A 13,201-nucleotide genomic window follows, 5' to 3' on the forward strand; every position below is an offset into this window, starting at 1 on the left:
TTAATTTTTCAAAAAAAAATTCAAGCTTTCCAAAATCTAACCCTAAGAATACATACAATACTATAACATATGTTCCCAAACTCTAGACCAAAGAATACCATGATTCACTACCTACACTCATCTATGTTGAAAACAATTCAATTTTGTTATATTTTAATTTATATCACTTAAAACTGTTTATAATTACATGATTTTGATTTTTTGCTTATCAAAATATTTTTTAAAAAATTTATAAATTATTTTTAAGATCAGCTACACCAGAAGACTTACTTTGAAGTTGTCCAGACGACTTCCAATATCTCAGACGACTCAGACGACTTACTAAGACTATATTCGTAAAAATAGCTTCTGTTTTTTTGTTTGGTCACAAGGGGCTGGACTGTAATTTCACAAGGTTTTTATGTTATTTTTGCATTTGATTCAAGTTTGGGTATAAATTTGGGATTAAAATCAAGTTGTGGGTTAGTTTTGGCAAAAACTCCTTTAAAATTTATATACTAAAAATAAATGCACATAACTTAAATATATTGTGGTTGGTAAATTTTGGTTAGTTTAAGTGGTAACCGAAATCAATATATTAGGATGACCGTATTTTTAGTACCCAAATTATAAGAAATGTATTTATAATGCTCCGAATTATGTAACTTTGCCTTGTTGAACCATATAATATATTAAAACAGAAGTCACAACTTTGATTTATATGTGATTTTTAAAAAAATGGACCATCACTAAAAATCAGTTATTATTTATTCATTACTAATAATATGCCTTACTATATCACTCCAAATATTCCCATCCACGCCTAATAATACGGTTCGGTTAACAAACATATATTTGCTTCCTTATTCAATTAAATATGTGAAATCAATGTTGGTAATATAAACCATTATCAAACCAGTCCTTAGACAAATACATTACAGTATAGTTCCAATTCTGAACCGGTTACTATAATTTAATTCATTCTGTTTTTACCTGGAATGAACCATAAAACCTCTGTTTTAGTTTCTTATAGTCACTTACGTCATCATATATATATGATCAACTGATGACCCACCTCAAATATTTGAAGCATTTCACCTGAAAAGAACCATCAAATCAGTCGGCTTTAGTTTATAATCGCTTCTTAGACATTATGTACATATATGATCAACTGATAATCAACCTCCAGAATTTACAACCCATAATATATGATATATGACTAGATTTTAGTGGGGACGCACTTTGATGATAGTTCAATATCAATAACATTTAATATATTTTATTAAATTTTACGTAACTTAATTATAGTATCTTTAAATATCTTTATTTTTATTTAAAATACTAACAGATATTTTAAAGACATATCTAATAAAATCTTTCAAATATCTTTTGGAATCTTTTTAAAATATATTTCCGAGATTAGTTAATTAAATTTTTAATTATCAAAACATATTATAAACTAAATTTTAGTTAGTTGATGACAAAAAATATTAATTTAGTTTTGATTGTAAATAAAAATTAATAATTATATAAAATACTGTTAAAAATATTTTAATAATAATAACAATTTTTAATTGATTCAATTTTCAAAATATTAAAAAAAAATTTAAAAAATAAATATTCGTTCATATTTCTAATTTAAAAACGAAAACTAGATCTTGACCCGCAAAACCGTGTGAGTGATTAGTTTTATTTTACACACATAATTCTTTGTTTACATGATTAATTGTAATATTTACCATATTACTAATTGTTTAGTATAATATTTTAAAACACAACAATGTTATAGTTCACATGTAATAATTTAAATCATGTACAAAATTTTAATTTGAAAATATTATTAGTTAAGGATCAAAATTTAAATGAAAAGTATTATATTAAACTAATATCACAAATTTTAAAATATTTAAAAAATGTTTTTAAAAGAAATATTTGTCTTTATTTCTAATTTAAAAATGAAAATATCTTATCTATTTAGCACATAAATTATGACTTATTTCATATGTAATTTTTTTAATTTAGATAACTTAGAAGTCATACCTTTAAATATTTTTACCATGTAATACAATTAATTACACATGCCTTCATAGATGAAACATTTAATATTTATTCACATCGTATATATAAGATTTTAATCTGCTGTTATTAACATCTGTGTATTCTCTGAGTTGAAAACCAATTCGATTTATTATTTAAACATCTATACTAAATTGGTTTAATTAATCATTTTATACCAAATTCTCGGTTCAACTTAATTTCATTTCTATATATATATTTTAAATTTAGAAATAAAACAAAAATTATGTAAATCAATATTGTTACATAATAATGTTTTTAAAATAAATTTTGTTACAAAAATACGAATTTTATAAATTTTATAGTAATAATATCATACGCCACAAAATTATTATTATACAATTAGATAATATATAACACTAAATTATATTAATTTATTAATATATTTTATTGCATAATCTAAAATATTTTAATAATTAAAAAACCCGCACGGTCATGCGGGTCGAGATCTAGTTTTAAACTTAAATGATAATATTTTATCAGTAGATAAAAATAGAATTTAAATTAATAGAGTAAATTATTTAAGACAATATCTTAATATATATATCTATCTTATTAAGGTTAAAGTATCCATTGATAATGTTTGGAAACATGTATAACATTATATAGAAATATTGTTTGGAAATTTCTCAAAAACAATTATTTGAAAATAGGAATAGCAGTTTAATATTTACATTCCATGCCACTATTTTGATAAAAAAATTGTACTTTCAACCTTGAAGCTCAACTGATAACATTTTTAAATAATGAAACTTGTTTAAATAACCCATTAAATATCAAAATTAACTTACTTGATGCACACATCAAAATTGTTACAAGATTGTAAACCAGTCATAAATTTGACGTGTGCAACAAAGTAAGTTAGTTTCAATGTTTAATATGTTATTGAAATATGTTTTATTGTTTAAAGTGCTAGCATTTAAGTTTCAATGTTTAAATTGTAAACTTTTTTTTTTTGGTGTAAATGTTAAAATTTATACCAGTTTTCTGTTTTTTAAGGTTTACAATGTTGTGAAGCACAACTTATTACAAAGACACAAGAACACAAGAAGAAAACAAAGAGAGAAGGAGAGAGAGTAGAGAGAAGAGAGAAGAGAGTAGAGAGAAGGGAGTAGGAGTGTAGCAAATTAACTAAAGGGGGAAAGGAACCAGAAGTAGAGCTCCAGAAGCGAAGGAAGAGGCTGAGTAGTCGAAGGCCGAGATAATGACAGTAGTCGATCACGCAAAGCTCGGTCCACCCCACGGAAGAACACCTCTTGTTGAGTTGATACGCCTCTGAATATACGAGCATTTCGCTCGCGCCAGAGGGAATAGATGATGACTTGATTGAGAAACTTCAGCACCACAACCGCACGTCGAGCGTGAGGCCCCTGTATCTGCTCGCACTTTTCCACCATATCTGATAGGGAGGCCGGAGTAGTTGTCATGTACCTGCAACAAAAACGAGACCAAGTAGCAACCACAAAGGAACATTGAAAGAATAGATGGCTAATCGATTCATCAGCTGAAGAACATAGAACACAACCTGGTGGAACATCCAGCCCCCATGAAATCAATCTGTCTCTTGTGGGTAATCTTCCAAGATAGGCAGTCCAAGATATAAACGAGCAACGCGGTATTTGTTCTTTGAACCAGACCACCGGGTGCCAGGTAACTAAGGGACTATGATTTCGAATTCTCTCCCAAGTGTTACGAGAAGAGAAAGATGGACCGAAGCCACCGGTCTGGTTCCTCCATAAATAAACATCACTACCAGCTGCAGCATTAGGAACCGGCGTAGTCAACAGAATAATGTGCAGTGTCACGGCTAGTGCCGATCGTGCAGGTGGTAGATTCCAATTACCATTACTCACTGCTTGAGAGACAGTGGCGTTGAGAGGTATTCGTAAGGCCCTCGGTCCCGAAGAGCCGAAGATGAGATGTAGAGGACCTAACTCAGTCCAATAGAGTCATACCAAAAGGAGGCTTTGTTCCCATCTCGAACATTACATCTGAGGAAAAGTTGGAGCTCTTGCTTCAGTTGTAGCATGCTTCTGACAGTTGTGGAGAATCTTGGAGAGTCATTTATAATCCAAAAACTTCTGCCTCCAAATCTGTTATTGGCTAGCCAAGGAACCCATAAGGAACCAGATCCATAAAAGAATAACCAGACTCTTTTTAATCTGAAAACCTTCTCAAACTCTTCCAGTCTTCTTATCCCTAGACCACCCTCTTGTTTTGGCCTGCAGATGTTTTCCCAAGAAACCCTTGCTCCTGCCGCTGAAGTAGTGCTGTTCTTCCAAAGAAACCCAGAGCACAAGGAGTCTATTTTGGCATAAAACCATTTTGGAAGCACGAAGACCGAGCTCCAAAAATTTACCATACCGTAGATTACCGAGTAGATCATAGTAACCTTTCCCGCAAAAGAGAGGAACTTTACGGTCCAGGAGTGAAGTTTTGCTGTTATACGATCAATAAACGGCTGGAGCGTTGCTGCAGAGATCTTTTTGGGGCTCAGAGGCAACCCTAGGTACCTTGTTGGGAACTCCCCTCGACGAAACCCTGACAAACTGCTCAGCTCTGATACTTGTGCATCCGAGTATCCTCCATAGAATATTTCTGACTTAGCTTCATTGGTATCCAACCCCGACCACTCTTTGAAGTTAGTCATAACTGTTTTAATCCCATCAGTAGAAGCACGCGAACCATCAGAGAACACTAATAGATCATAAATTGTAAACTTTTGCAAGCGATTTTCCAATTAACATTAATCTCGGCAGGCCTTTTATGAATCTTTTAAAATTTCATCAAAGCCCATTAGTAATATTTATTAGTAATGTTTATTTGGACCTCATAAATGAGAAATACCAACGAAGCACATTGATATATCATATTACTGAAAATTTTACAAACATGTAAACAATAACTATGAACCCGAAAATCTTGCGGGAGTCTTCAACTTGCCACTCCATTAATCTTCTGAGAAAGCTTTGCTTCTGGCATATAGAATCTTATTTGGTAAATTTCAGTTAATTTACAGAGTACCTTCGGTTAAGAAAACAGATTGAAACCAGAAAGATCTAAACCAATAAAGTCAGATATAGGAAAGAACAGAGGAGAAAGAAAATATAACCATTTGAGATACAAACTTGAAACTCTTTGGGAGAAACACATAAATCCACAACAGAGGAAGTTTACGATTTTTCGATGAGATTTAGGTGAGAAGATGAGAGATCATCTTGCCGAGAGAGAGAGAGAGAGAGCAACACGTTAATAAGTTAGGTTTCAGGAAACAATTTTTTCCCGGAAAAAACTGTTAGTATAGAGTTGTTGGCCACGTTTTTTTATTTTATATCAAGACCATACTCAATTTGTATTTGATTTATCTAAATTAATATAAAGCATAACTTAAAATTTAATAATTTTTACTATAAAGAGGTCAATGGCCCATGTACAAAAAATTGGTCCATTTTCTTATTATTAAATAAGTAAATGCATACAATATTAATAATTTTTTTTACTAATAACATAAATTTCAACTAAAAACAAATCAATTTTTTTTGGTATCCTTATAATTTTGTATTTCTAAAATATTCTAAACGAACTAAAAACACATTTACTAAAAACTCTCAGACTCAGAGTACGGACCGCACCCAAGTTCCAGTACCTTTGGCAATACCGAGTATACCAGGTCGATGGTGTTTTACGGACGGATCTTGAAAAACATAGGATAAATATTCAGGACAAGGATGGTACAGTACCCTGGAAGGTTTCGATGGACTAATGGGAGCAAGGAATACGAGAGCGAGTCAATCGCCACTACACACAGAGATAGAGGCTCTCATATGGGCAATGGAATGCATGAGGAATCTTCGACAGTTTTGTGTTACTTTTGCAACGGATTGTGCTCAATTGGTGAAGATGGTTTCGGAACCAGAAGAGTGGCCAGCCTTTGCAAGCTATTTGGAAGACATAAAGTTCTTGAAGAGAAGTTTCAACAGCTCAGAGATCATTCATATACCACGGACACAGAACTCAAAGACGGACAGTCTAGCACGCAGTGCAAGGAAACAACCGTCGTTTATCGTTCATATGGATGCAGATTTACCAGAATGGTTCGCAGAGTCTATATGAGTCTGTTTTGTTGCTGACAAAAAAAAAATGTATGTTAAGATTTAAAACCATTATGAGTTCTGTATAATAATTATCCATTAATAAGATAGCTATATAATTAGTAATTTTTAATTTTTACACTTACAATAGTAGGGTTCGAGAACAATTTTGTATTAATAATGAAACAAAAACACAAAAAAATACACGACTATGTTAGTACTCATTTATTCGTGTTACATATACATTCAATATAATAATTATCAAGCTGTAATTTATAACATGGACCACAACTTCTAAAACCCAGTAATTACTAATTGTTATGAATTTATAAAGTTTTTACAAATTAAGACAAACACCCGCGCACCGTCTAGTTAATCATTATACTATCTAAAAGCAATACATATACAAGCTTTCAGCAAAAAGAATAAGTTTTTACAATTATCTTTGACTTGACAATAAAAATGTAAAAAATCTTGTTGTGTTTATGTATTTGTGTTTTTGTGTTTTTGTGTGTTTTGATACATAGATTTTGAGAATCCTATGACTATATGTGATATTTGTAAAGTTGAGTGTTATGAGTAAAACTAGAGAGAATTTATGTTCCAATAACAAAAGAGTTTAATAGAATTACAAAATCAATAAAAACTAAACTTTTTGAATAACATAGGATTTCTATAGAATTTAAATGTCCACAAACCAATAACAAAGGATTCTAATAAGATTTTAAAAATTCATTAACCAATAACAATGAAATCTCTAAATTTTAAAATTCCTTCAAAATTTCACTCTCAATAACCCCCCCCCCCCCCCCCCCCCTCTTAAAGTGCAATATTGCATTATAGAATATATAAAGTAGATATGGTCAACTGTTAAAACTAGAAATATATATATTTTTTTGGTAATATTTTTTTTCTTAAGAATATGCTAACAAAAAAAGGTATGTACAAATACATTTCAAAAATTTCTTACATTGTACATTCTTAGAATAAGCAAAAAAAGGTATGGGAAAAAATATAATTCAAGTTTCTTTTCATGATATATGAATGACATATGGACCAATAAGGTGTCACCACAATTTTACATTTCTATATGTCACTTAATTGGTGATAGCTTTCATCAGTAACATAAGTGTATATAATTCAGAGGCCAACGTCACAAGTTGGCACAGACAAGCTTCATCAGAAAACAGCGTCGTATTTTAAATACTTCCAAACCCAACCTAACATTCCTTGGTTCCAAATGGCCCCATCCATTCCCATCGATCCAGTCATTTTAAAGCAAAATGCCCATCAACAAAGAGCCTATATGACATTCCTGGCAGGTAATGGAGACTATGTGAAGGGTGTAGTGGGTCTAGCAAAGGGTTTGCGTAAGGTTAAAAGTGCTTACCCTCTCGTTGTTGCTGTGATGCCTGATGTGCCTGAGGAACATAAAGAGATCTTGAGGTCTCAAGGCTGTATAATGCGTGAGATCGAGCCTGTATATCCTCCGGACGACCAGGTCTCTTATGCAAGGGACTATTACATTATTAACTACTCGAAGCTTCGTATTTGGAACGTAAGCATGTCTAAATCATTACAAACTGAAAACCAGAGCACTTTTTTATATATGTTGAAATCTAAGTTTCTGATTTATTTTAAACTTGTAGTTTATAGAGTACAACAAGGTAGTGTTCCTTGACGCGGATATTCAAGTCTATGACAATATAGACGAGCTCTTTGATTTGCCAGATGGTTACTTGCATGGCGTTATAGGCTGTTTCTGTGAGAAAACATGGAGCCACACGCCCCAATACAAAATTGGATACTGCCAGCAGTGCCCGGAAAAGGTGAAGTGGCCGGTCGAGATGGAATCTCCTCCTCCACTGTACTACAACGCTGGAATGTTTGTGTTTGAGCCTAACCTCTCTACATATGAGAGCCTCCTCCAGACTCTCAAGGTCACACCACCTTCAGAATTTGCAGAACAAGTGAGTTATATGATACAATTAAAATTCAGATTAAAATGATGCAAACATGTTTTCGTAAATATTAAAATCATACTTGGTTATTGAGAAAATAAAAGATATGAAATATTATTTTCCACTGATTCGAATGATGATGAATTGGTACGTGGTATTTTGGCAGGATTTTCTCAATGTGTTCTTCGAGAAAGTTTTTAAACCGATTCCATTGGTTTACAACCTGATTATGTCTGTACTTTGGCGCCACCCGGAGAATGTGGAGCTGGAGAATGTCAAAGTTATTCATTACTGTGCACCTGTAAGTACTCTCTATTGCTTACATACATGTCTTGATTCTGAAACTTTCATCCTTTTTATAAGTATTACTGGTGAATAATGGTAGGGATCCAAGCCATGGAAGTTCACTGGAGAAGAAGCTTACATGGACAGAGAAGATGTCAAAATGTTGGTCAAGAGATGGTGGGATATTTATAACGACGAATCCCTCGATTTCAAATCGTAAAGACCTGGTGAAGATGCGGAAGCCCTTTTGAAATATTTTGGCGTGGCATAGAGCCAAATTATGTTTACAATTACTGTTTTGGTGTGTTTGATTTCTATGCTTTAAGTTATATGTTTTCTTTGATTGTGTGGTGAGAATAAATTTTGTTAAACTATAATAATTCATGGCATTTTGCTAAAATATTAAAAAAAAAAAAACAGATCTATCGTCTTTTTATCATAGATTTTTGGTCGATATCTGGACCTTTAATATTTTAAGATTATTTGAAACATTAATAAAAATATTTAATAAACCAAAAAATAAAAAAATGTAAATGATGAATTGTAACATACAATCACACATATAAAACATATTTTGTTGTCTGATTCTTGGTGAAATAGAATTTTGTTATTTTTATTTTTTTTTTATTTTTTTTTATTTTTTTTGTTATTGTTCTACAAATACCGTATGTTATTTAGCTAATTACATAGTTATCTGCAACACTTTAAATACGTAATTTACCTATTATGCAATCAACTATACAAACGTGGATATTATGTTACTTGGTCTCAGTTATTATGTGATTGTTCATATGTTTACAAATTACAAGTCTACAGACCAAATCAATTAGTATTATAAGTAGAGTGTTATATATACAAAAATAAATTTATTGATTTATAAATCATGAGAACAACAATTTTAAAATATTTATGAACTTTTTTTTTTAATATCAAAAACGTATATGTCCAACTATTGTATAAGAATTCACTATAAACGGGTTCTATTTGTATTACATTATGATATACATATATTCTCCTAACATGTGGCATTACTGTAAACAGTTATATTGACACCACATTAGAGATTTTTTGTCTCTATTAATCTGAACAAACATCTATTAGTCTGAAAAAAAATTTGACGGCTTATTTATTTTAGATCTGGACATTGTAACTTAACCTGAGATCCCAACTGAACATGGACAGAAGAATTTGAATCCATACTCAGTCCGGTCAATAAATATCCTAATATATTTTGTAAGCTAGTATTTCAGATTATATGTATTATCCGAACCGAAAACATTTTGGAAATCCGGAAAAAAAAACTTTAAAACTCAAAAATTGAACAATGGCCGGGAGTATTAAGGACTATATGTGCATTGTCATATAGCAAGCAAGAAATTTGTCATTCTTTTAACAGGTTTTTAACAATCCAGTTAATCATATCATCTGGACACCAAGAAAAAACATCAGTTAGTGACCAAGTTTTCTACCCAAAAAAAAAACATGTCCCAATCCAACAGAGAAACAAATGTTCGTTCTCTTTGAGTTCCAACAATGTTTTTTTAATGCAACCCAACCCAACAAGACCAAATGACAAGTCAGCAAGATTTCGTCTCTCACGAAAAAAAAATACTTATTTCCTTAAGAAAAAAGAAAAAAAAAGAGAACCAAACATTGCGGCACATTGCACATTGCTCAATGGAGAAGAAATACAAGTCAGACATGAGGATAGGTTAGATCCAAAGTAGTTGAACGTTGAACAACATCCTTTTAATTCACGTTTAATAAATAAAAACTCGAAAACAAAATTAAAAAAAAAAGGAAGAAAAGATCATTTCGAAAGAGCAGGAAAAAAAAACGGGAATGGATCCAAAAGATTCTCGCTTCTCGACTCAAATCTCTCATTTGGCTCTCGACATCGGAGGTTAATTTCTCAAACCTTTAGATCCGATTCTGCTCTGGGGCTCGTCGTCTCGATTGATCCGGAAATTGATTTTCTATCGCAGGGACTTTGATAAAGCTTGTCTATTTCTCTCCTAATGGAGACAATTGCGAAGACGGAAGCATCGTCGTTGGTAATAATGGTTGCTCCGTCGTGCAAGGGAGGCTTTGTTTCGCCAAGTTTGAGACCAGAAAGATTGATGATTGCTTAGACTTTATTCGATTGAACATTCTTCAACATTCCGGTAAGTGTTTTCTTTATCTGATTCAAAGATCTGATTTTTTTTAAATGTGTAACAGAAGCTTTCTTGCTTTTATTTATTTATTTTGGAGTAATGATTAGTGTGAAACACATGTTGCTTGTTAGAACCAGATCATAACACATTTAGGCAAAACACCATTTACTTGTCTACTTTCTCAATCATCATGTCTGTTTAATTAGTTTTGTCTTTGATGATTTTCTTCTCTTAGAATTATCAAGTATTTTTAGGAAATGGAGGCAAAATAATGTTTTTTCTAATATAACTACAAATAAGCTTTTATTGTAACTATTCAGGTGTGCAGCATGCGCGCGATAAATTTTCTGTTAAGGTAATAGCTATCTGTTATCTAAAGCTGAGCAGTGAAGGTATGTTGGCGTTGAAGTTTATAGTAATGCTAATTGGTAATGATATTCCAAAAGGCCACAGGTGGTGGAGCCTTTAAGTTTGCTGATTTATTTAAGGAGAAACTTGGGATTGTCTTTGATAAGGAAGATGAGATGCATTCTCTTGTTTGTGGTGTCAATTTTCTCCTAAAGGTTGGATTTTTTTTTTCTCCAACAGATTTTGAATGCTTGCTATTGCATGCTTGCTTACACCTGAAGTATGAATCTGATATTGCAGACAGTGCCAAGGGAAGCATTTACCTATTTGGATGGACAAAAGGAGTTTGTCCAGATCGACCATAATGATTTGTATCCATATCTCCTTGTTAATATCGGCTCTGGCGTTAGCATGATCAAGGTTTTACTATGGTTTTGGCTTTTTCTCTGATCAGTTTTTTAGCGAGTAGAGCAACAATGGTTCTTACTCTCAAGGTCGGTCTTTTGTAGGTCGATGGAGATGGAAAGTATGAGAGAATAAGTGGAACAAGCCTTGGTGGAGGCACATTTTTGGGTCTTGGAAAGCTTTTAACAAAATGCAAGAGGTAACTTTCTTTCTTATTCTAAACTCTATTCATGCAGTTTCCTACTTTCCTGAGTATAACTAATATCACTAAGTTTCAGTTTCGATGAGCTGCTGGAGTTAAGCCACCAGGGTAATAACAGAGTAATTGACATGCTTGTTGGTGATATCTACGGTGGAACAGATTACTCAAAGGTAAACTGATTAATATTTGTTTTGCTAATGTTTTGGATTGGTATTTAGCATTTTCATTGCTTATAATGTTAGATTGGTCTCTCCTCAACGGCCATAGCTTCCAGCTTCGGGAAAGCGATTTCTGACGGCAAAGAGCTCGAAGATTACCAGCCAGAAGATGTGGCAAGATCCCTTTTAAGAATGATATCGAATAACATCGGTCAGGTCTGTTTCTTGCAAACATTTCCACAACTCTAAGCAAATGATTTGCTTCTGACTAGATTGTATCATTCTCTATCTCTCTACAGATTGCTTACTTGAATGCACTAAGATTCGGCCTTAAGCGTATATTCTTTGGTGGGTTTTTCATCCGCGGACTCGAGTACACCATGGACACAATATCTGTTGCTGTTCATTTCTGGTAAACCTAAGACTGATACTATTTAATAAACCCTTCCCTTCAGACCAAAGACTAATGTTTGTAATTTCAGGTCGAGAGGTGAGGCAAAAGCAATGTTCTTAAGGCATGAAGGGTTTCTTGGAGCTTTAGGCGCGTTCACAAGCTACAAAGATCAGAGCCATAGTACCGACTTGAAACCTCATCACCATACTGTGGAAAGAGCAGTTGTTAAGTGCTCAGATGATGATAGCTTTCGACACATCCCAGTAACTGCTAATGTAAATGATGGTGAAGCCATTGAATGTAGCATCAATCTAGTTTAGTCACTTGGTGCAGTGATCACCTGTTGTATTGTTATGAAATCAGTGTACAAAAAGTGTCTTTTAAAGTTATTGGTTTGAGGTCAAGATGTGCTCATTAATAGTCAATTTGTTGGTACAAGACTGTTTATGTAAAGATGAATATATATATATATGTCCAAGGTAACCGGTAACTGAACCGGAAAACCAATCCGAAAATCGAACCATATTTTAAGCACTTGTTTGATACGGTTTTTCTTTTGTTTATACCTAAACCGAAACTTAAAACTTGTTGTTGAATCACTTTAAAATAACTAGATTTTGACCCGCGCTTTGGAAAGCGCGGATTAGTTGTTTTAATTCGGTTGTGTTTTTGTGTTTAAGTTTAAAGATATATTAAATTTGACCGATTATATATGTTTTGGAGCTTATATGCTTTTATCTGATTAATTACTTTTGGATATTATGTATGCTGTGTTGGTTCTTGACTTCTTGGTAAAGTTTTAATTTATTCTAATTTTTAATGTTATAGAAAAAATGAATATAAATGTTTATGGTTGGATGAAAATATTTGTATTTTATGTTGATTATTTTAGTTTGTTTATTACTGCACTCTTTAAAAATTTAATTTTGGTGAATCAATTTTATACATGTGTTTTTCATTTGGAACAATCAGTAAATGAAAATAATTATAACAAAAATACTAATCATACTCAGCCAAATAAGTATATATTTATATGGTTGGTATCATATTAAATTTACTATATACTTTTTTAAATGGATTCAAAACGAAAAGTCCATCAAATTAATTAATATTGGGCTTATAATTCATATAATTTAGATTTATTGA

The 13,201-nt window shown here is 32.2% G+C and overlaps 3 protein-coding genes across 3 annotated transcripts; 2 read left to right on the top strand and 1 right to left on the bottom strand.

Moving 5' to 3' along the window:
• Positions 1–3,182: 3,182 nt before the first annotated feature.
• On the bottom strand, positions 3,183–4,705 carry LOC125578037. The gene is made up of 3 exons (XM_048740312.1): positions 4,045–4,705; positions 3,688–3,985; positions 3,183–3,486 (listed from the first exon to the last, which is right to left on the bottom strand). The coding sequence occupies exons 1-3, from the start codon at positions 4,703–4,705 to the stop codon at positions 3,183–3,185; spliced, it is 1,263 nt and encodes a 420-aa protein (XP_048596269.1).
• A 2,376-nt stretch (positions 4,706–7,081) lies between these two features.
• LOC106378576 (galactinol synthase 4-like) lies at positions 7,082–8,957 on the top strand. The gene is made up of 4 exons (XM_013818686.3): positions 7,082–7,704; positions 7,796–8,116; positions 8,274–8,408; positions 8,493–8,957. The coding sequence occupies exons 1-4, from the start codon at positions 7,387–7,389 to the stop codon at positions 8,610–8,612; spliced, it is 894 nt and encodes a 297-aa protein (XP_013674140.3). The 5' UTR covers positions 7,082–7,386; the 3' UTR covers positions 8,613–8,957.
• A 1,087-nt stretch (positions 8,958–10,044) lies between these two features.
• Positions 10,045–12,570, top strand: LOC106381972 (pantothenate kinase 1). The gene is made up of 10 exons (XM_013821913.3): positions 10,045–10,295; positions 10,378–10,557; positions 10,869–10,903; positions 10,995–11,111; positions 11,197–11,316; positions 11,406–11,500; positions 11,580–11,673; positions 11,746–11,877; positions 11,961–12,073; positions 12,144–12,570. The coding sequence occupies exons 1-10, from the start codon at positions 10,235–10,237 to the stop codon at positions 12,373–12,375; spliced, it is 1,179 nt and encodes a 392-aa protein (XP_013677367.1). The 5' UTR covers positions 10,045–10,234; the 3' UTR covers positions 12,376–12,570.
• Positions 12,571–13,201: the final 631 nt, after the last annotated feature.

The sequence above is a fragment of the Brassica napus genome, chromosome A9, assembly GCF_020379485.1.
Source record: "Brassica napus cultivar Da-Ae chromosome A9, Da-Ae, whole genome shotgun sequence".
NCBI classification, from domain to species: domain Eukaryota; kingdom Viridiplantae; phylum Streptophyta; class Magnoliopsida; order Brassicales; family Brassicaceae; genus Brassica; species Brassica napus.